This window comes from Ahaetulla prasina, chromosome 2 (genome assembly GCF_028640845.1).
Source record: "Ahaetulla prasina isolate Xishuangbanna chromosome 2, ASM2864084v1, whole genome shotgun sequence".
NCBI lineage: Eukaryota > Metazoa > Chordata > Lepidosauria > Squamata > Colubridae > Ahaetulla > Ahaetulla prasina.
The window spans coordinates 122,210,804-122,235,252 of NC_080540.1; the positions used below are offsets into that span (position 1 = coordinate 122,210,804).

Consider the following 24,449-nt stretch of genomic DNA (forward strand, 5'->3'; position numbering starts at 1 on the left):
GCCTAGAGTTGCCCCTGGATAGTGGGAGGTATATAAATTTAATAAATAAATCAGTTAAACCAAATCTCTCCCCCTTCATTCCTTTTAAGAATGTTTGTAGATTGCTCCCTGTTGGCCTATTTTATTTGTGGCAAGTGAAGCCCTTTCTAATCTGCACTAACTAATGTCATCTGTTTCCTCACGCCCCCCACTTCTAGTACATGGCTGTTGTGCCAGTCCTCTCCTCAGTACATTGTGATCCTCTCCATTGGGAGACTCCAGAGAAGTTCAACCCAGATCATTTTTTGGATGAAAAGGGCCAATTCAGGAAAAGAGATGCTTTCATGCCATTCTCAGCAGGTACAGTCCTTTGGGAAAGGTATTACAAATCCACATGCTGGCCTGATTATTTAATCAGGCACAATTCCAGAAGGTATATGTTAGATTCGGGCAATAACGAGGCAGGAGACCAGATGAGTGACAACAGCTCTTTAGTTTATAGTGAACCCAGCAAACACAAACGGCAAAAATCCCTCTTTATATACAGTTTTGGCTGAGGCTTCAGCCAATCAGCAACGTGCTAATTCCCGCCCAAATTTCCCTCCAAAACTTTTAAAGATACATTACACTCCTTCCCTCCCAGAACGCATTGTACCCATATTTACATAACATTAACATCTTATTTCTCTACGTAGTCACGCAAGTAGACAGGGCGTCTCCTAACCCTTTCGGACCTGCGCAGTTCATTTTCTGGGAGTGAGTCGAGCTGGCCGGAGGGACTGTGAGTTCCTCCCAGCTCCTCCTCTAGGCCATCCGGCCCTGGACTATTGGCAGCGTCATCCCTGCGGTCGTCAGGAGGAACCGGTTGGTGTCGCTGGACTTCGTCAGACCCAGATAAGTCCCGCGTTTTTTCTCGGTTTGAGTCAGCTGTGGATTCAAACATGTGGTAGTCAGGGCCTGCCTGATCTGTTTCTGCATTACTTACTATTCGTCTTCTTATTTGGTCTATGTGGCGCTTCCAAACCCGGCCATCCTCCATATCTATCAGATATGATTTGGGCCCGGTTATTTCAAGGATTGTCCCCTTTAACCACGTTGGGCCCTCGCTATAATTGTGTGCCCATACTGAGTCGCCTATTGCCATTTCTCTTGTTTTACTGGTTGCCCCCTTGTACCCGTCTGGGGTGTAGGCTGGGTTTAGGCGGTCTAATGGGCACCTGAGCTTCCTGCCCATCAACAACTCTGCTGGGCTACGGGGGGTTCTGTGTTGGATGGCTAGGAATGTGTCTATTTTTGTTTGCCAATCGCCTGGCCTTATCCTGGATAATGCTTCTTTTGTGCTCCGAACGAAATGTTCTGCAAGTCCGTTCGTCGCCGGGTGGAAAGGCGCCGAGAGGACGTGTCTGATGCCCTCCTCCGCCAAGTACCCCTCAAACTGGGTTGCCGTGAATTGCGGGCCGTTGTCGGAAACTAGGGTGTCGGGCAAACCGTGGGTAATAAACAGGTGTCTCAGGACTGAGATCACGGACTCGGCCGTCGTGGATCTCATAAGGATGATTTCTAGCCATTTGGAGTAGGCATCGACAACCACTAGAAAGGTTTGCCCGTGGAACGGGCTGGCAAAATCGATGTGAATCCTCGACCATGGCCCCTGGGGTTTCTCCCACTCACGGATTGGGGCCGTAGGGGGTAGTGGCCTAGACTCCTGGCAGGCCTGGCATTTCCCTACCCTGTCACTAATTTCCGTGTCCATCAAGGGCCACCACACATAGCTCCTAGCTAAACCCTTCATTCTCACAATTCCCGGGTGGCCTTCATGCAGAAGTTCTAATACCTTTTTCCTTAATTTCTCCAGAATCACCACCCTATCCCCCCATAACAGACACCCCCCTTGAGCCGATAGCTCCTCTCGTTTCTTTACAAATTCCTTGAAACGCTCGCCCGGCGCAGCGGGCCATCCCCTTTGTACCCAACCAATTACAGTTCTTATCGTAATGTCCTTGTAAGAAGCCCTGGCCACTTCCTTGGATGTGACCGGGCCCGAGTCCAAAGAGTCAATCAGCAGGATGGGTGCCCCCGGGGTAGGGTCTTCGATGGTTTCCGGTAACGGGCATCTGCTCAGGGCGTCCGCATGCCCTAACTCCTTTCCTGGCCGGTGAAGCAGTTTGTAAGAGTAGGCCGCCAGGAAGATAGTCCATCGGGTCAGTCTGGGTGAGAGAGCCACGGGCGTTGGGCGATCGCCTGCCAATAGGCCTAGTAGGGGTCTATGGTCTGTGACTATCTCGAAGTCACGACCGAATACATATTCGTGAAACTTCTTTACCCCAGAGACTATAGCCAACGCTGCCCTATCTAGCTGACTATAGTTCCTCTCGGCCGAAGACATTGTTCGGGAGTAATACGCTATAGGGGCTTCTGTCCCATTTGGCAATCTGTGGCTGAGCACAGCCCCCACCCCGTAGGGAGATGCATCACAAACTAGCACTAAGGGCAGCGTGCCATTGTATTGAATGAGGAGGCTATCACTGGATAGGAGGTTTTTAACTCCTTCGAATGCCTTGGCTTCCGCCCTTCCCCATGACTACACAGCTGTCTTCGCTAGTAATTTGTGCAGCGGTTCGGCGATTGTTGCCTTGTTCTTTAAGAACACCGCATAGAAATTTACCAGGCCCAAGAATGCCTGTAATTCCGCTTTGTTTTGGGAGCGGGGGCCTTCCTGATGGCCCGTACTTTGCTCTCAGTGGGGTGGATCCCTTCCCTGTCTATCCGGTAGCCCAGGAATTCTACTGACCCTACCCCGATCTGGCATTTGTTCAGCTTAACCTTAAGTCCGGCAGACCGGAAAATGCCCAAAACTTTTCTCAGCCGTACTCCCAATTCCTCTAAATTGTCAGCAGATACCAAGACATCGTCGAAGTAGGGCACCACCCCGGATAGTCCCTGCAATAGCCGCTCCATTAGGTTCTGGAATAACCCTGGAGCCACGCTAACCCCAAACTGTAGCCGGGTGCATTTAAAAGCACCCCGGTGCGTGACGATTGTTTGCGCTTCAGCTGTGCTGCTATCTACGGGTAACTGCTGATAGGCTTGGGCCAAATCTAGCTTGGCGAAAACCTGCCCTTGACCCAACGAGTGCAGCAAGTGTTGCACCACTGGAACGGGGTATGCGCTCTTCTGCAATGCTTTGTTAAGCGTTGCCTTATAGTCAGCGCAAATCCGGACCGATCCGTCCGGTTTGACTGGGGTGACTATGGGTGTCTCCCATTTTGCGTGATCAACGGGCACTAGTATCCCCTGGCTTACTAGCTTGTCCAACTCCCGGTCGATCTTGGGCTTAAGGGCAAAGGGAACCCTCCTAGCTTTCAACCGGATAGGGGCAACTTGTGGGTCTAGGTTAAAAGAAATAGGGGTCCCCTCGTACTTGCCCAGGCAGTCCTTGAAGACGTCCTCGAACTCCTTCATAAGTTCTTGTTTGAGGTCGACTTCGTTCCTGAAGACCCCGGTCACTCCCATGCCCAAAGCTCGGAACCAGTCCAGTCCTAACAAACTTGGTAAGGTTCCGTCAACTATAGTGATTGGCAGGGTTTTCCTGAACTGTCCATACTTGACTTGGACGGACGTTACCCCTCGAACAGGGATCCGATTCCCCTGGTAGTCCTGCACCCGCAGCTTCTGGGCTTGCAGCTTGCGCTTCGCGATGGCAGGCAAGTCTTTTACGAGGGTGTCCCAGGACATAATCGTGATCGATGAGCCGGTGTCCACTTCCATTTGGCACGGCACCCCTTCAATGTATGTCCTGGTGAAAATCTTTTCCTCTAGTTTCGTTGATGCGTGCCCCACTCGCACGGCAGTCTGGTTCAGTTTCGCGCCTTTTTTGAATGGACCAATCCCGGGCCGCTTCGCTGCTCCCGCGCTCTGATTGGTCGGTTTGAATTTTTGGCGGGAAGGTTGGGGGGCTCGGCAAGCCTGCGCTATGTGGCCTTTCTTCTCGCACCGCCGGCAAACCGCGTCCCTAAACTTGCAGTGTTGTCGTTGGTGTTGGCCCCCGCAACTCACGCATTCGCTCCGGTCCTCTCTCCGCCTTCCGTGTGGAAAACCTCGTCCTTTCCTCACCCTCCGATTCGCCTGGACTTCCTCATTGTGCACCGGGTTGTTTTCGCCCAGCCCTGGCGCGTTCGGCATTTGCAGGGTCTCCGCCGCTTTGGTGGACATCTCGTGAGCCCTGGCCTCGTCCAGGGCTATTGCCAGCGTCAGGTTGCTTCTTGACAGCAGCCGCCATCGCAGACGGATGTCTCTGACCCCACAAATGAGCTGGTCGAGCAATGCGTCTTCCAAATCTCTGTATTCACAATGGTTCGCGGCTTTTCTCAACGCCGCCATGTACACACTAATCGATTCACCCTTGCGTTGTAGCCGCTGTCGCAACTCGAACCGTTGGACGAACTTTGAGGGTGTTGGTGCGTAGTGTGCTCGAAGTGCCGTTTGCAGAGTTTGCCACGGTACCGACTGTACCGGCATTGGCTCTGAAAGCGATTCTGCGGTGTCGAAAACCTCCGGACCGCAGTGGCTTAGGAAGTACGCTCGCTTCCGATTGTCCGAGACTCCTTGGAGTTCGTTCGCTTCGAGGAAGCACTCGAAACGAGCCATGTATGACCCCCATTTCTCCTTGGCTGGGTCAAATGGCGCGGGCGGTGTGTAGCTGGACATCACTGCTTTCCGCCCCTTACTGTCTGGGTTCGTTAATTCCTGGTTAAATCAGCTCTTTTGGGTGACCTCGCTGCCTCGAAATCCCACCTTCGTCGCCAGTGTTAGATTCGGGCAATAACGAGGCAGGAGACCAGATGAGTGACAACAGCTCTTTAGTTTATAGTGAACCCAGCAAACACAAGCGGCAAAAACCCCTCTTTATATACAGTTCTGGCTGAGGCTTCAGCCAATCAGCAATGTACTAATTCCCGCCCAAATTTCCCTCCAAAACTTTTAAAGATACATTACAGTATACTTACTAAAAAAAGCTTTGTTTTCTTGTTTGCTATTGCAGGGAAAAGGGCCTGTCCAGGAGAGGCCCTGGCTAGGATGGAGCTCTTCCTGCTCTTCAGCACTTTGCTTCAGAAGTTCATCTTTTATTTGGATGGGGACACCAAAGACACAGATGTAAAGTCTTTGTTTATGGATTTCAAAGATAAGAATCAATACCCTCTTATACGAGCCGTTAAACGTTCAGTGGACACTAGTGTTCAGTAATTAAGACAAGGAAAGAAGCCAGGATCATGATGAGTGACAACTCCCTTCCTTCCTTCCTTCCTTCCTTCCTTCCTTCCTTCCTTCCTTCCTTCCTTCCTTCCTTCCTTCCTTCCTTCCTTTTTTCTCTTTTGTTATTTTTTCTTTTTCCCTCCCCTCCATTTCTATCTTCTCGCTCCCCTTCTTTCCTGGCACATATTGTATCCTACAAATTGCTCCTTTTAAGCAATTTAAGCAATTGGATTGGCTGACCTATATTAATAAATATTCAGATAAAGCATGTGGGATAGCTTTTACTTTGAAAGGCAATCTTAAAACTGATTGGAATACAGGTACAATGATTGTGAAGGACACTTTATTTTTATGGCAAAATAATTACTCTTATTTCTGATCTGATAATATTTTATGGGCAAATTAAGAATATTTTTGAAATATTTCATGCAAGTTTCTCTAAGTTATATTCTGCAAATAATCAATGTGTAATTCATACTAAAGATTTCAACTTCATTCAAGATTCTCATTTAGAAGTATTATGAGAAAACGATGTTGTGGAATAACCTACGTTTGAAACAGGATGCTGAACTTGCGTTGACCTATTAGCTCCTCTCTTCCAGTTTTAGCAAATAGCATATGGCTGGCCATTCATTGTTCATTTTATTCCACAGCAGCTTGGTTTTATTTTGTATTAAGCCTAAGGGCTTAACCCTAAGGATTCAAGAGATGTGGGACATCTGGGGAGAGAGGCTGAGCAGGAACACTGGGATATAATGGGGAAGGGAGACAGATTATTGAGGGAGACAGATGGTTAAGAAATATGAAATGTAAATAAATAAATAAAATAAAATAAAAACAAATAAAATAAAAAATGTGGCTCTTTTGAGCTATATTATTTCTCATGTAGGAAACAAGTAAACTCTAGTTCCACCTCTGCTGCTATTTGACTGAGACAAAGAGGGAGAGGAGGGGATTAGGTAAAGAAAGCAGAAGTTATAGAATCAAATGCAATATTAGGTTTCTTTGTAGTTACCAAACATTAATAAATGTAGGGCATGTATGAATATCTTTAGGTTGAACTTCAGCTTAAATGTAATGATTGTATTTCTTTGGTTGCTTGATTGGTTTGCTTGTAGTTTTACTAAATGCACAAATATTTATGTTTGCTAATTCACAAGCAACCACAAGCAATTTATGTTGCTTGTGAATTAGCAAACATAAATTTAATATCCAAAGAAATGTATTATTTCCTATTGTTATATTATTTCCTATTTTCTGTGGGTTACATAAAGTGGATCAGTGGAATTGCTCTTGCCTGGATTGTGGTTATTGTGTAAACAGCTTGCAAAAGCAAACACTATAGATGGAAACCAGTAAAAAAGTTTGCAAATCACAGTCACATTGTTATCAGAGTACTTCTTCAGTTCCTCCAAGTGTGTTTATGGCACCAAAGCAAATACTTAAAGACAGCATTTTATGTTCTGGAACAACTGATAGCTGGCATATCAACAAAAGAGGAAGGACAACTTGGGGAGTGGAAGGGAGAAAATTAGGAAGAGGTCAAGCTATTTTCTAAAGCAGAAGTCTCCAACCTTGGCAACTTTAAGACTTGTGGACTTCAACGCCCAGCTTTGTTGGCTGAGGAATTCTGGGAGTTGAAGTCCACAAGTCTTAAAGGTGCCAAGGTTGGAGACCCTTGTTCCAAAGCACTGTAGGCCAGACAAGGAATAAGGGATGGAAATTGAACAAGGAGAGATTTAACCTGAAAATAAGGAGAAATTTTCTGACAGTGAGAACAGCTTGCCCTTGGAAGTTGTGGGAGCTTCATCACTTGAGACTTTCAAGAAGAGATTGGACTGTCATTTGTCAGAAATGGTGTAGGGTCTCCTGCTTGGGCAGCAGGTTGGACTAGATGATCTACAAGGTCCCTTCCAACTCTGTTAATCTGTAATCTGTAATTAGAGAAACAACTTTGCCTCTGTCATTCTCTTTATCTCAGAATTGGCAGCTTACTTCCAACCCCAAAATTTTATCTCTTCTACTCCATCAAGGCAAGAAGAATAAATGTGCAGGTGAAGCTGGGTCTTCATGTTTCACCAAGTAAGAGGCAGGGGATTTTAAATCCCTAGGCCCTGACTCTTTTTGGGGAATCTACTGCAAAAAGATGCTCTGTCTCTGTATAAAACCTACTCAAAGGTAAGACAATCTTTGATATGATTCCCCTCTTAATGGGAGAGAGATTAAAGAATAGTTTAGGAAATTATTAGTTTCCAGTATTTTGAGAGTATATGCTAAACCAGTATAGGAGAAGAAGGGCAGAGTCAAGAGAAGTCTTAGCCTAGAATTGTTATGTGTCTGCAAACATTCTAACATAATGTACACGTAAAACCCAATGAAAGATTGACATTAAACCAAAGAAACACATTTTTGTGGTTGTGACTGTTCCTGAAGCTGTCCTCCCCCCAATCCCCATAATCTAACCTCTGCTATACATTCTTAATTGTCACAACACTATATGTTAAACTTTAATGGATCATTTCCAAAATCTATCTAGTTAGATACGTGAAAAATCTGACCTGGACTTTGAAATTATGGGACTCTATATCCACATCTAGGGAGTGGGGTAAAAGAAGCTGATTTCTATTTTGAAATTTCTATCTGGAAAAGTTCAGATAACATTAAGAGATAACTGATAACAGATGAGATCAATTAATGAAGACAGCGTTAGCTCATTGATTTAGTTTCTTGTGGGATTGAACAGCTAATTTTCTGCTGAGTTTCTCTGCTATTAAATTTCAGTAATAAAGAAATAATAAAGTAAATTTTGAGAGACTATGTAAGATCTCTCAGAACATCCTTCCAATATTTTGCAGTGCCTGAAGCTTCCAACACTATTAAATGTATTGCTGTCCTTATGAAAGAAATCAAAGAATGTACTATTGTGGCCAAATCAGTTATTATATGTGCAAAGGTCTTTTTGAACATCACTAAAGCCTGTGAAAAGCGATACAGGTGAGTTTGGCCTGTTCCTAAGAACTCAATATTTTCCTGACTTACTGCATGCAACTCTTCACATATCAGTCTGACTCATAACATCCATGAGACAAAATTCTCCATAGGATAGGCAGAGAGCTCATCTATTGGCTTGTAAGAGAAGGTCCAATTCTTCCAAATAATGGAACATGCAGGTGATACTAACATGATACAGAATTGTAATATTTGTATTGACTGGATCAAATCAGGCACTTAATAGAGAGTAGATTAACTAATGATAGAGCCAGGAATACACAGCTTGTCCAATGGGTGAAAATATTAAGAAAACATCAAAATTAGTGAATCAGGTGTAAAGTAAAATAAAACAGTGTTGTTGGGTTTTGCCATTCTGCCAATACTAAAATCTAACCAATAATGAGGTGGTATACAAATTCCCCCCAGTTGGTTTTCCAGTAATAGACATGGATATAAATCACCTGGAAAAGTATGCCTTCCATTATGTGGTGGGGCAGAGTGTACTTTACAAACACAGTTTGATATTAGCACCAAACCAAGTGAATATTTCAAGGGAATTCCTGCTTGAAACTACCCTGTTTGTTGATGACTCCACTGGTGTCAAAAAAAGTAAAAACAATCCTACATCATATTAGTGGGCCATCTCAACAAGTAGTTAAGGAGGTCTATTCCAATCACCTTTCTCTGATCACATCACTTGGAAAGTGGAATAGGAAGTGTCCATGTCTTCTTCAATGACAGTCCAGTATATAGCAATTGGGATGAGAGTCCAATTGGGATGAGAGTCCAGAAGTAGCCTTGTCAATCTTCCTGGAAGTCACATAGATTAAAGCACTAGACAATCTGTGCCCCTTTGTGTCATTGTTTATGAAATATGTCCTTACTTAAAGAGAGAAACAGAATGACTAAGGGCAGGCAAAAAAAATGGTGGGAGCAGGTGTGATTTCTGACAACCTGCTGGCTTCCTCATTGAGTTTCCTTGTGGGAACGTGGCAGGAAGCATTGGAAATCTCCTTCCATTCCCTTCTCAGCAGGTGGGTAAATTGCTGCTGCTGGATGGGAGGAGGAGTGAGAGATTGTGAGATTGGTTAGGAAATTGTCACAGAAATTGTCACAGGGCCGTGGGTGGCTCAGGCTGTAAGATAGCCTGTTATTAAAACACAGCTGCTTGCAATTACTGCATGCTCGAGCCCCACCAGGCCCAAGGTTGACTCAGCCTTCCATCCTTTATAAGGTAGGTAAAATGAGGCCCCAGATTGTTGGGAGGGCAATAAGTTGACTTTGTAAATATACAAATAGAATGAGACTATTGCCTTACACAATGTAAGCCGCCCTGAGTCTTCGGAGAAGGGTGGGATATAAATGTAAATTAAAAAAAAAAGAATGCTAAAAATGAAGATCATGTGACCCAGAAGTAGCCCAGCAGCCCAGCAACAGTCAGTAACACTGAAGCAACTAGAACATCCCCAAACTTATTTCTCTCACATATTGTCAGGCACAAGAGGCCAAGAGGCAGAATAGAGTTCAAAATGCACTGTGAGTTTATTTCATGCTACCTCTACAAGAAACTGGTCTATTATGGTTAATGCAAATTAGTGTCAGATAAGAGTCAACAAAATTCAAGGGAGGATGGACTTGGTCTCTTCCAGGGCATAGAGACTCCAAACTAATGATACATTTGACCCCACCCTTATGCTCAACCTGGTCATATCCTACATATATCATTTTTTAGGGAATAAGTCATTTGTATTCTGTTGGCATAAGTATTAATTAATGTGTATATTTAATAACAGTTTAGTAAATTAATTTAAGTACAGTAGTTTTTCTCCTGATTACTATTTATTGCAAATTTGGATGGGAACTATAATCTTCAGAAGTTTCAAGTGGAAATGTTTTTAGGTTTGCTGGTTTTCGGCATATCAAGTAAGGTACAGAGATGGAAATAAACAATAAGAATCTCCTCTTCTTGGAATCTTTTGGAATCTAACATATTGTCTGAGGAAATTAAAAAGTTAGAAAACCAATTGCAAACAGATCCTGGGGATGAACAAACTAAAAATAAAATGGCCCTAGTTAAACATAAATTGAATATTTTGGACCAAAAAGAATTGGCAAGAAATTTAAAATTTGCAAAACAAAATTATTTTAAATATGCTAATAAACCAGGGATTTGGGTTTAAAATTCAATTAAAATTATCAATTAAAAAAGGAAACAGGAAAAAAATAATACATCAGCTACAGGATGAAAATGGAACCGTGGAAAATAATATGGAGAAGAAAAAGAAAATTACACAAGAATTCTTTGAAAGGCTTTATAGACAGGAAGAAACAGTACAGGGGAAAATAAGTGATTATTTGAAGGAAGAAATTGCATACTCATTGAGAGAAGAAGAAAGGGCAGTACTAAACAAAGAAATAACATTATTTGAACTTAAAGAAGCAATTCGGAAGCAAAAAAGTAATAAGACCCCAGGACCAGATTAGTTGCCAGGGGAAATTTATAAACACTTAGGAGATTCAATAGAATTATTACTATTGGAAATATGTAATGAGGGAAGCAAAGATACCAGAATCATGGAAAGAGGCATACATTTATAAATCTGTAATCCCTAAAAAAGGCACTGACAATAAACAAATTAGGAATTATAGATCAATCTCACTGTTAAATTCGGATTATAAAATTTTTATGAATATTATGACGGAATGGATAAAAAAATTCTAAATGAGAAGATACATACAGACCAAAACGGATTTCTCCCTATGAGACAAATTAGAAATAATAATAAAATAATAATTAATATACTGGAATATTACGATGTAGAGAGACAAGCTGCCCTTGTCTTCCTGGATGCTCAAAAAGCTTTCAATAACATGAATTGGGAATTTATGGTCCAACAAATTAAAGCCATGAAATTCAGTGATAAATTTGAAAAGATGATTGAGTCAATTTACTCTACTCAAAAGGCAAGGGTAATAATAAATGGGGGGACCACAAATCTATTTAAGATAATGAAAGGAGTTTGGCAGGGCTGTCCAAGGTTGCCTCTTCTCTTTATCCTGATCTTTATCCTGATCTGACACTACTACAAAGAATTAGACTAAATGTGGAATAAAAGGAACTAAAATTAAACAGGAAGAATTCAAATTGCAGGGATTTGCAGATGATATGGTATTTGTCATAGAGGACCCATTGGAATCTGGACCGATATTATTGCAAGAGATAGAGAAATATGGGGAGGTTGCAGGATTCACAATTAACAAAGAAAAAACTAAAATGTTAGTCAAGAATTTATCGGAGAAACAAATGGGGGAACTCGAGAAAAGAATGGGGCTTCAAATTGTAAAAAAAAGTGAAATATCTAGGTGTTTGGCTAAGAGCAAGATGCTCAGCATTAAAAAAGGATAACTACCGTATATACTCGAATATAAGCCGATCCGAGTATAAGCCGAGGTCCCCAATTTTACCCCAAAAACTGGGGTAAACTGGGGACTCAAGTATAAGCCGAGGGTGGGAAATGAGGCACCTACCGGTTGGGGAAACCCTCCCTCCCTCAGCTGAGAAGGCTGGCGGCTCCCCCGCCCCGCCCTCTCACTGCACCGGCAGGGCTTCCCCGCGCCGTCCGGTAAAATGTGAAAAAAAGGAAAAAAAAAACTCGAGTATAAGCCGGATATATCAGTATAAGCCGAGGGCTTAAAAAAAAAACTCGAGTATAAGCCGTATAGACCCGAGTATAAGCCGAGGGGACGTTTTTCAGCACAAAAAACGTGCTGAAAAACTCGGCTTATACTCGAGTATATACGGTATATGAAATTAATATAACAAGTAGGGAAAGATCTGAAAGGTGGGGGAAGTTACAACTGTCATTATTAGGGAAAATTGCAACAATTAAAATGAATAGTTTGCCAAAATTGCTCTATCTATTTCAAATGATCCCCATAAAACTAGACAAGAATTTTTTTGAAAAGAATTAAATAAGATGACTATGACGTTTGTATGGGCAGGAAAAAAGGTGAGGAGAAAATTAATTTCACTTCAGGATAGGAGAAGTAGAGGTGGCTTTGGACTCCATGTGTGGGAGGCTTATTATAAAGCAGCAAGTTTGATTTGGGTTAGGGAATGGATAAATTTAAGGAACAGGAGAATTCTAACATTGGAAGGACACGATCTTCAGATGGGGTGGCATGCTTTCATATGGAATGCCAGAAACAAGAAATATTTATATTTATATAGACATACATTGTGAAATTCGCTGATACAGACCTGGGAGGGAATTAGGAAGAAGCACTATTTTAAAATACCGGGCTGGCTATCCACTATGGAGGCAATGATTCACCTTAACCCATTAGAGATTGGTAAAATGGTAAAATATAATGAAGTTTTGGATAACGGGGGAAGATTAAAATCCAACCAAGAATTAAAGGAGCAGGAAATAATTATAGATTGGTGGCCTTATCTCCAGCTACAACTGATATACAAAAAAGATATAGAGGAATTTGGATTTGAACCAAATTTAACACAACTAGATAAATTAACAGGGCCGGAAGGAAAATTACTATCTAAAATATATTTTTTTTATTAAATTTTGATTTGGAAGAGAAAATCGTAAAGGGGCCAATGATAGCTTAGGTTAAAAATGTGGGACACAATATTGAGTTAGAAGATTGGGGGAAAATTTGGAAGAAAAATTATACATTAACAAAATCTGCCGCATATAAAGAAAATCAGTATAAAATGTTCTATTGGTGGCACTTAGCCCCAAAAAGATTTGCAAAAATGTACGCCAATCTAAACCCTAACTACTGGAAATGTAAAAAAGCACAAGGTACCTTTTTTCATGTATGGTGGCTTTGCCCAGAAATAAAAAAATACTGGATTAAAATACAAAAATGGTTAAATGAAATTACACATTGCCAAATAGAATTGAAGCCTGAACTGTTTCTTCTGGAGATCATTAAGGGAAAATATCCTAAAGAGATTAAATATTTGATCATTCATATTATTACAGCAGCGAGAATTGTTCTCGTACAAGCCTGGAAAATGTCCACTACACCGATAATCCAGAAAATTTTTGAGTGTGCAGAAATGGACAAATTTACTATAGAATTAAATAACAAGGAAGACTCAGAATATTACTCAACCTGGGAAAACTGGTATCAATGGAGAGAAAATAAAAATAGGAAATTTATAGATCAAAATAAGACATAAATTGTGTTTACATATATTTGATCAAGGAATATCTGAGAATATATGAATAGAGTCAAGATTTCTGTACTGTTGGAACGATGTTGAATTGTACAACTATCATGGACATATTTTTGTTACAGATATATTTGTATTCGTATTTTAATATTTTAAATTTTAATAAAGTTTTTTTTGAAAATTAAAAAAAAAGAATTTTTTCTTCTTGGATTAGAAAAGTTGAAATGGTCTCCACTGAGAAATGACTTTGAGGAGGAGCTGTTTTCCTGACTGGAAGAGTCTTCCCTGAATGTGCTTTGGAAAACAAGTTTCTATTCAAATGGTAGCTGCCTGCAAATGCTCAGCATGACACAGTAAAAGGCTGTCAATCACATCAGATTTTTTTTTCTTCTCATGGCTAACGTGCAACAGGAGATTGATGAGGTAGTGGGTACAAATCAACAAACTCCAAGCATGGAAGACCGGTTGAAGATGCCTTTCACAAATGCTGTGGTCCATGAGGCTCAACATTATCAGACTGTGGGCCTTGAAAACCTTCCACAGGCAACAACCTGTGACATAAAATTCCATGGTTACAATATTCTCAAGATGTACCAGTAACAACTACTAATCAAGATGACTGCAGAAGGAAAAAAGATTATTTAGGTAATCAGAGATCTTTCTAGGCAATTTGAAGAAATATGTATTAATATGCATTATTTATGAGATTGTAAATTGCCTAGAGTCATTTTGGAGAGAGAGATGGCAAGTATATAAATTTAATAAATAAATTAGTTAAACCAAATCTCTCTCCCTTCACTCCATTTCAGAATGTTTGCAGATTGCCCCCTGCTGGCCTATTTTATTTGAGGCAAGTGAGGCTCTTTCTAATGTGCATGAAGCAACACCAACTAATGTCATCTGATTTCTCACTTCCCCCTTCTAGTACATGGTTGTTGAGCCAGTTCTCTCCTCAGTATATTGAGACTCCAGAGAAGTTCAATTCAGATCATTTTTTGAAGGAAAAGGGCCAGTTCAAGAAAAGAAATGCTTTCATACCATTCTTCTGAAACAATTTTGATGTGTTACCACAGGCTGGCTTGATCCATGATATTTTTTTATCAGGCACAATTCCAGCAGGTGTACTTCCTAAATAAGCTTTAGTTTCTTGTTTATTATTGCAGGAAGAGGGCCTGTCAAGGAGAGGCCCTGGAGCTCTTCCTGTTCAAGAACTTCATGTTATATCTGGGTGGGGACACTGAAGACACAGATGTAAAGTCTTTGTTTATGGACTTCAAAAATAAGAATCAATACTCTCTTACACAAGTTGTTAAATGTTCAGTAGACACTTGTGTTCTATAATTAAGACAAGGAAAGAAGTCAGGATTATGACTAGTTAAAGGTCTTTTTCTTCCTCTTTTCCTTCCTTCCTTCCTTCCTTCCTTCCTTCCTTCCTTCCTTCCTTCCTTCCTTCCTTCCTTCTTTCCTTCCTTCCCTCCTCCCCTCCCCTCCCCTCCCCTCCCCTCCCCTCCCCTCCCCTCTCCTCTCCTCTCCTCTCCTTTCCTTTCCTTTCCTTTCCTTTCCTTTCCCTTTCTATGGGCAAATTAAGAAGAACTTTCTATTGGCTGTTGTCATCTGCAAGTTATTGAGGGTTTGGAGGCCAGTGGTGCAAACTGGATGTGAGACCCTCTGTTGAACTTGTGCTTTAGGAAGAAATTTTGATTGCTACTAGTATATTTCCTGTTGATCGACATCATGTCTGCTTGAGCTTCTGGATCTGTTGTTGAGTTGACCATAGGGACCCTGAGGCTGTTGCTTCATTGTGATTTTAACTTTGTATCTGGTAGCCTTGAGTCTAAGGTAGTCCAGGAGTTTATGGCCATCATGACAACAAATGGACTTGCCCGAAATCATTACATCCAATGCATACCAGGGGCTACACACTAATTTTTGTCTTGTGGCAGTTGTGACATATCTAGTTTTGGAGAACATCACTTTCATTCAATTGCCATTATGAAATCATTCTCTAGGTACTTTCTGGTTTGCTAGCATCAGCCCACCTCACTGGAAGACAGGGACCTGTTAAATCAGCCCATCCAAGGTGTTTGATGGACCTTGTTGGGTGTCAGATGGAGTTTGGGTTATTCACTGAGGATCTAGTGGGCCATCTGGCTGAGGTCTTACTTGGAAAAAAAGTTCCATAAAGTTCCATAAAACTCCAGCTTTCAAGAATTCCTCCCCAAGCTGGCCACTTTGGCTGAACTGTAGTAGTGTGGGTCACTACGACCCACCATAATATGCATTTAGCAAAAGGTCCTGATGGTGGGGCCTGTGACCTATGACAGGAGGCAGGTAGTTCTTTCACAGCCATGCAGTTATGGCCAATTAGCTCTAGCAAGAGACATGCCAGTTATTTACCCCAACTCCTGCTCACAAAAGAGTGTCTTTCTTCAAAAAAAAAAATTAATTAATATCTGTTGAGTTTTGAGCTAGACAAGGCCCATATTTGTTAGTTTAATACTATTTCCATTTTTAAATTAATAATCATTAAAGTTTAAATATATTCCAAATACATCCAGAGAAGGAAACAAGTGGGAGAGGGGAGTGGGGAACTCTTATAGTTTCCTTATTTTTTTTTTTCTCGTGAAAATTACTAAGGGCTTCTTTGTCAAAAGAAGGAGCAGTTTCAACCTTTTTTTGCTAAGAAAGGATACATTTGCACAATTAAGAATTACTTAGAAGGTCATAACATTTTTGTATTTGTACACTGCATTGTAAGGGATGAGCAGCATGTAGGGATAAGCAGAGCTGCCATGCTTACAGCTTTGATTTTCATAATTGTATATGCTTTGCTTGTAAGGAAGTTAATATTTTGTAACTATATGTAGAAAGCGGACTTGAGGAAGGAATACCAGGTTTAGACAGAATCAAAGATGAGAAGTGATTCTTAAAATTTGTATATTAAATTTGTTTTACATTTCCTTGGAATCAAGGAACCAGTCTGAGCCTCTGTGGCTCAGACTGGTAAGACAGTCTGTTATTAACACAGCTGCTTGCAATGCAGGTTCTAGTCCCACCAGGCCCAAGGTTGTGTCGTGTCCCACTCCTCCGCTGACGGCCGGGTCAGGGAAATCCGAATCAGGCTTGCCTCTGCAGCTCTGCCCAAAGTCCTAGCAAAGTCCTCAGAGCAGGCAGGAGACCAGTAAGTGACTTCAGCAAGATAAGTTCGACTTTGCCTGACTCAGAGACTGCCAGAAAGCAGATCCTTTATATAGGCCATGGGGTGTGGCTCCATGACTCAGCACTCATTAAGGCCTGCCCCTCCCTTCCTTCTGTTGCCTCCGCCTATCCAATCTTCTGATGCGAGGGTCACTCCAATCAGCTGTTGGTAATAAACCCTCCTCAGGCTCACATGCTGTGGAGGAGGGGGAGGGGTCTAGCTGCTCCGTTTGCCTGGGCATGGAGTCAGGGCTGGGGCCGGGAGGTGCTCCTTCTTCTGCAGTTTGTCTGGGCATGGAGCCAGGACTGGGGCCGGGAGGCATACATTCCTCCGTGTTCGGGAGCAGATAAGAAGGCCCCGGCTGCTCTGAGGGCGGGCAAGACACAACAGGTTGATTCAGCCTTCCATCCTTTATAAGGTAGGTAAAATGAGGACCCAGATTGTTGGGGGCAATAAGTTGACTTTGTATATAAATATACAAATAGGATAAAGACTATTGCTAACATAGTGCAAGCCGCCCTGAGTCTTCGGAGAAGGGCAGGATATAAATGCAAATTAAAAAATTAAAAAAAGGAAAAGGCAAGCGTTTATAAGAGGGACAGCTTGGTTTAGCGGTTAAGGCACCAGTCTAGAAAGTAAAAAATATATGAGTTCAAGTCTTAACTTAGCCATGAAAGCCAGCTAGGTGACTTAGGGCAAATCATTTTCTCTTAGCCCTAGGAAAAAGGCACATTTTTTGCTTTTTCAAAGCAAATTGCCTAACTTGCTATGCTACCTCCAAGACAACATTGCATTTCAGGCTTTATCAGTAATCCCATCATCTGCCTTGCACAAAAACATCCGGGCATGTCCATGCAGTCCAGTAAGAAAAATCTAAACTTGTGTGACTTTTCACCTTTTACATGTGTGTTTTACCTTTAATAATCCTAACTGGGTCATGAGAACATGCTTACTGGGTTTTAACATGACATCTGATAAGGGTGAAAGGGGAGGAAGAAAAAAGGTTTGGCAATGTTTAATAGAGCCTTAATGGACAGTTAGAGTCTATCTGCAACAAGGGGAAAAAATCCAAATCTTGGCTCTGGAAGCAATCCAGAAAATAAACAAATACATTCTTATGTACCCTCCCAGCTCTGCAGTATCTCATTCTGGGAAATTATTAAGGAATAGGAAAGTATTTAATCCTTTGCAGCTTAAAAAGGGACAGTCCAAGTCCTATCTTTAGGTATAGATGAATGCAAATAGCTCAATTACAGTATGGGGCCCTGCTTTCTGGGACAATGCTCTCCTATGCTAACCTCCCCTAGTTTGTCTTTTTAGGGCAGTAAAAATCAGCCTAGCAGCTTCATAGCAATAGCATTTAGGCTTTTATATGGCCCATAGTGCTTTACAACACTCTCTGGGTGGCTTACAATGTAGAACATTATTTGCATATTGCCCCCAACAATCTGGGTCCTCATTTTACTTATCTTGGAAGGATGAAAGGCTGAGCCAACCATGATCCCCATCAGAGACAATTCTAAGCTATGGGCAGAGTTTGCCTGCAATACTGCACTGCACCACCAGGGCACCTTCATCTTACATTGCATCATTATGTAATTAATAACACTCAAGAATCATCTGTGGTTAACTTAAATTATTCAATTACATTTGGAACCTTTTCATCTCTTACATTGTAAGTTCTTCTTTTAATATCTTCTTGAATTTTGACATTAAACTATTCACTTTACCAACAGGAAAAAAGAAAAATGGTGGAATTATGACAAACACTTTAAGTTCTAGTAAGCTATGGTAGATATTTCCTCCATCTGAAATTTTTCTGGACCCTGTAGCAACAAGGCAGAAGCCTAAGGCTGGTGACTTTTCAAATTATGAGGTTGCAAACAGCCCAAATCAGAACCTCAATCAATTTTCTTGAAGTCTCTTTAACAGCTAATCTGTCTCCCAATTGAGTCATTAAAAGAATGGAAACCAATTTGGTTTAAGCCAGTCTAGATTTCAATCAACTCACCTAGTCTGTGCAGCTGAAATCTCCAAGTGAGAAGGTCTGACTCCCACATGTGGAAACAAGAACCTACCTTCCTGCTGCTGAGCACAACTGAGAAAGCTACAGGAATGGATTTGGAAAATGTCCATGGAGATGAGCTTGGCACTACTGGGTATACAGTAGATGTATGGTGAATGCTAATAGAACCTTGGCTCGCCCAAAATAATGGCTAATGGTTTTAATTTAGTAGAACATTCTTCCAGTATTTTGGATTGTCTGAAGCTTCCAAGTACTATTAAATGAGTTTCTTAAGAAAGAAATCAAGGAATGTGCCACCGTAGCCAAATCAACTACAGGTGCAAAAGTCTTTTTGGCCATCATTACAGTGTGGGCTCATCCAGACATTGAATGTGACATTAGGAGATACAGGTGACCCAGACATTATTCCAGGACAAGTACATTTCGCCCTGTTAAAGGTCATTGTATTTACTTATGATCATTATTGAATTCAGGGCCATGACAACCCAGTGAAAGAAAAAGTTTAAGTTCCACAGGGCTCAATTAGCAAAACTTAATTAATTACTTTTTCATGTGCTGCTGAATAGTCAGCAAAGAAGAGGGAATGCTTAAAATGAATTATTATTTAAAGATTTAACCCAAGGTGGAAAAATTCCAAGATCACAGATAAATAAGAAAATAAAGATTTTATTAAAAATCTTTCTTCTTCAAACTGCAAGACTAGGTTATTTTGTGAGGTGAGCTATGTGAACCACAGAATCCCTGGAATCCAGAATGAAGTCTCCCATATGAATCCTTGAAGGTCATTTATGTTAGAGATATTTGAATTTCCCATTTCAGTTTATTCTGGAATTAGTAAATTCCTTTCTTATTTCCATTTATTCCAGCATTAGATATTTTCTTCCCAATAATGAGATTTAAAATTACTTTTGGATGTACTTTGAATTCTAAATGGCAGTGTCAAAATAATGTATTTTTGTCATTTTTGTGTTCAGAATCTTCCAGAATGTTTCTTTACTGTTGATGGACACTGCTTTTCTTCTGAAGGGGACACAATTTGAAAAATTATATAAAAGGCAAATGTCCATATTTTGAACTCAACCTATATGCACTCATAAAGGTAAAGGTTCACCTTGCACATATGTGCTAGTTGTTTCCGACTCTAGGGGGTGGTGTCATCTCCATTTCAAAGCCAAAGGGCCAGCACTGTCCGAAGACATCTCCATGGTTATGTGGCCAGCATGACTAAATGCCAAAGATGCACGGAATGCTGTTATCTTCCCACCAAAGGTGGTCCCTATTTTTCTACTTGCATTTTTTATGTGCTTTTGAACTACTAGGTTGGCAGAAGCTGGGACAAGTAACCGGAGCTCACCCCGGGATTCGAACCGCTGAACTGTCCAACTTTTAATTGACAAACACTTCATATTTTCCCTCAAAACAAACTGTAACTTATCTTTGTCCACAGTCCGAAGGAAAGAATGTTGATAAGTAACTTTCCTATCCTAATAGAGGTGAAAGAACCATTTGAGATGAATGTAAACAAGAAAGTTATGCAAAGATTAGGGGAAGTGAAGAATTTAGATGTGATTGGGGATCCAGTTGGCTCCTTCTTTCAATTTTCCCTCATTTAAATAGCTTCTTGGATTTTTGAAGAGCAAAATAACTCAGAAGAGGATGGAGCTGACATGGGCAGGAGCTCTGCTTCTTCTCTCGATAATTCTCACTCTTTTCTCATCTTTCCAAATGTACAAGAAAAAAGGGCAGTTGCCCCCTGGACCTACTCCATGGCCTATTCTGGGGAACCTCTTTCAGCAAGATGTTTTACCTCTAGATAAATCCTCTAAAAAGGTAAGATTGGGTAACTATTGTACTTCTTTGCTGCTTCAGGTTATTGTTTTGAAAGATATATGCACGTTTTCCTAATTTAAGGAATTTGATTTATTCTATAAGAGTCCAGTTTTATTGGCTGCTTATGTCATCTTCAGTAGGAATTTTAACTTAAAGTTGTAACAGTTTGATAAACTTGTAACACACAATGATAAACACACAATGGAGATTACAAAGTTGATTAAAATATGTGGTAACAAGAAAACCATGTTACCATATATTTTGAAGAACCCGATTACTTACAGAAATGTATTATATAGTCGAAATTTTGATTATCTCATTCCCATCACCTCATCAGCTAGCAATGTAGCTAATCTAATTGATGTACTCTGTAGGTTTTAAGAATTATTAAAGCTTTGATTCAACATGATCTCTCTATAGTGAATTTAAGAACTATTTCAAGCATGCTTTAGAATAATTCCACCAAAAAATGCTTTATCATTTAATTAACTTGGTTTCCATCTAATTTTATCTTTAGCTTATAGCGAAGTATGGACCTATATTTACTGTCTGGATTGGATCAAAACCAATGGTTGCTCTTTGTGGATATGAGGTGGTAAAAGATGCTTTGATAAATCAAGCAGAAGAATTTGGTGGGCGATCTGATATGCCTTTTAACAGATGAGTATTCCAAAATAAAGGTTGATTCTCTTTTATTTCTTATTTGTTATTAATTACCATTTCGCTTCCACTGGTCACGTCTGAAATCTATTGTGGTTGTTCCTTACATGAAAGAAGAATAATCTCACCTCTAAACCGTTCCTTTTGGAGGGACACAAAAAGCTTTTGAAAGAGGAGATTTCGGTGATTTAGATTTCGAATAAGGAGGATAGAAAGAATATTGATCCTTCTGACCTTTGATGAGAATATTGTGGACAGCCAAGAAAAACAAACAAATAGCTCATTGAGCAAATCAACTCAAAGTTCCCACTCAAAACAGAAATGATCAGAGTCAAATGATCATCCTTCAGACAGATTGTGCAAAAATCTAGCTCCCTAGAGAAGGCTATAATGGCAGGAAAGATGAAGGAAAGGAAAGAAGAGGATGGCCATCTGCAACATCAATGGACTCAGTTAAAATGATGACAAATGTGCCCTTACAAATCCTGAAGAATTAGATTAGGGATAGGTTGTGTTGGAGGAAATCTTATGGTTGCTAAGTGTTAGTAACTAAGTGCTAAGTAACTTGTTGGCACACAAGCAAGCAAGTAGATAAGTCATTGGAAGTGACCTATTTTTGTCAATTAAGCCTCTACAGAAAAAAAAATCCAGAACTCAAAACGACTCCCATTTTCTTCTGCTTACTGAAAATTGCATCTCAGTATAGAAGTCTATGTAGATTCTCAGACTTTCAGGTTATGGTTATCCCTATAAGATACGTTTTCAGGAAGCAACTGGACTTTTCTTGTTTTTTCTTTGAAGACGTTTTGCTTCTCAACCAAGAAGCTTCTTCAGCTCTGACTAAATGGTGGAGAATGAACGGATTTATATTCCTTTGAGAAAGCTGGTAATTTGCATCCTTTTAGAGACTTGTTGAGGCACTTGGGGGTTTATCTGTGTCCTTTTGAGACAACCATGACTTGGATGACTGAGAATCTCCATAGACTTTTAGCCATGCACTTTGGAATGAACACCGTTCAAAATGTGTGGGAATATGAACGGATTTCCAGAGAAAAACATTGTAGATTACAGGAACATTTGCACTATTCAAGTGACCCTGAGGATACAGATAAACCTCAACAACTCTCTAAAAGGACGCAGATGACTAGCTGTCTGCAAGGAATATAAATGTTTCCATTCCCCACCATTCAGTCAGAGCTGAAGAAGTTTCTTTCATGAGAAACGAAACATATTCAAAGAGAAAGCAAGAAAAGTTCAGTTGCCTCCTGAAAAAGCACAACCATCTATCTATCTATCTATCTATCTATCTATCTATCTATCTATCTATCTATCTATCTATCTATCTATCTATCTATCTATTTTGTCAATCATATATAAGATAAGAGGTAAAAGTATAAACATAATTTGAATACATGAAAAGAGTATGTAAAAAGGAATATTAGGACAGGGATGGTAGGCATGCAGGTGCACTTATGGAAACTGTGGTTTGCTTTGTTAGTATTTCAAACATCAAGCCTGGTTTACATTAAATATGAGGAAAGAACATTCTGTGGTGCATAATTTATTGCAATGCGGTGCCCTGTTTCAAACATAATTGAGACAAAGAGTTGAAAAAGGAAAGTACCTGAAACATCACATTATATCTAAATATCCTCCTTCACCAAAGCTGAGATTTGACGGACATTGTGATCCTTTTGGTGTCTTTTATTTCAGGACTCGATACTACTGATGAGAAGAAATGGAAGGAGCTGCGACGGTTCACACTGTCCACCTTGAGACATTTTGGAATGGGGAAGAAAAGAATGTCTGAAAGGGTGCAGGAGGAAGCCCTTTGCCTGGTGGAGGAAATAGCTGCCAAAAAAGGTTCTCTAAAGAAACTGAAAGTTGTTCTCATAGTAGGAAGTGTATTTAAAACATGAAAATGGAAAGGGGTTTGTTGCACTGTATGATGTTACAGAAAAACTAGATTCTGAACTGAAACTCAAGTCCTCTGCACTTAAGTGCACAAAATAAAGAAAAACTTAGATAGGCAATGAGTATCCCTGGCCCCTTTACACAGTGTTGTTCAAGAGAAAAGACAAAAATACAGACAGGAAATATAAAGCTTTCAAGCAGTTTCTTTCTTTTTCAATACAGTGTCAGCCCTTGGCATTGAAAATTTGCCCAGAATAAGTGAAATCTTATTGTAGTTGTAGTAACTGAAGGATCATGCAGTAGATAATAGAAAATTAATTAAATTAGTAATTATATGTATAAAAAACCATATTAGTCCTGGATTCTTTTTAGAATGATTATGTTAAAGGTTTGAAAATAATGTTAAATCATGTATCAAGCAAATTCAGCAATCAGCAAAACACATTATGTATAAAGGAAATAGGTAAACAAAGTGAGGTAAGCAAAATATGGATAAGAATCGGCTGCATGAGTGATGGAAATCTGTGATGTGATATGGATTTAAATTAAGACTATTATAGGAGATGACCAGGCTGAGCCCAAGGTTGGGGGTCAAACAAATCATCAATCATGAATCCCTTCAGGCCCACAAGAGATCTAAATTCAGCCCACCTTGAATTCCTTCTACTCTTATCTCCCACTAATTTCCTTTAACCGTTAGTAGTTCAGATTCTTGTAGAAAGCTTAAGCTTATAACAAATTTTTATACCCATTTGAACTGTCTGGATCTCCTGATTTTCCTGGTTCTTGACAGCTAAAAATTGACTTTTTTTCAGGAATTGTAATGCCTTAGAAAACCATCTTCTGTGGACAAGTCTTTTCTGGAAGGAGATTAAAAGAAAGAAATAGACAAATGTACGGGTTATTTTAAAAACAAGTTGGATAGATTAGAAGGAGAAAGTGCTGAGGGAATAGACTGCTCAGTTAAAAGAAAAACGTGTTTAAAAAATACATTTCAACATAATTATATATCAGGCAAAATCAGAAGCTAGCAAAGGAATTTATGGATGAATGAAATAGGTAATAGCGTTTGCTCTTATAGGCGTGGAAAGACAACAGTAGGCAGTTTTCATGAGGGTGGAGAACTGAAATCCACTGTGGATCTGAATTAAATGGTCATAAATAGTATTCCTTTAGAGATTTGTGGCTCCTTTGAATTTAATCTTTAATGGACAAATCTCTGGAATCAGAAGGGAAAAGAAATAGAAAAAAAGGAATAGGTTAATTATTTTTTAAAAAGAAAGAATATATATAGAAGAAAGAACAAAATTAGAAGGTGGGAGGGAGAGAGGGTCAGGAGACTTAAAACTGGAAGCAGAACCTTCTGAGGTGAAGAAGGAAAGGATCAAGGAAGAAAA

General features: G+C 40.3%; 1 protein-coding gene across 1 annotated transcript in view; it reads left to right on the forward strand.

Moving 5' to 3' along the window:
• LOC131190556 (uncharacterized) overlaps positions 1–24,449 on the forward strand; it is a 125,328-nt gene that overhangs the window by 88,301 nt on the left and 12,578 nt on the right. The window contains exons 11-19 of the mRNA XM_058167893.1: positions 198–339; positions 5,021–5,219; positions 7,214–7,314; positions 8,088–8,226; positions 14,587–14,674; positions 20,284–20,478; positions 20,996–21,110; positions 22,852–23,033; positions 24,354–24,367. Of these exons, the coding sequence (XP_058023876.1) occupies positions 198–339; positions 5,021–5,219; positions 7,214–7,314; positions 8,088–8,226; positions 14,587–14,674; positions 20,284–20,478; positions 20,996–21,110; positions 22,852–23,033; positions 24,354–24,367 (1,175 nt within the window). The remainder of the gene's footprint in view (positions 1–197; positions 340–5,020; positions 5,220–7,213; positions 7,315–8,087; positions 8,227–14,586; positions 14,675–20,283; positions 20,479–20,995; positions 21,111–22,851; positions 23,034–24,353; positions 24,368–24,449) is intronic.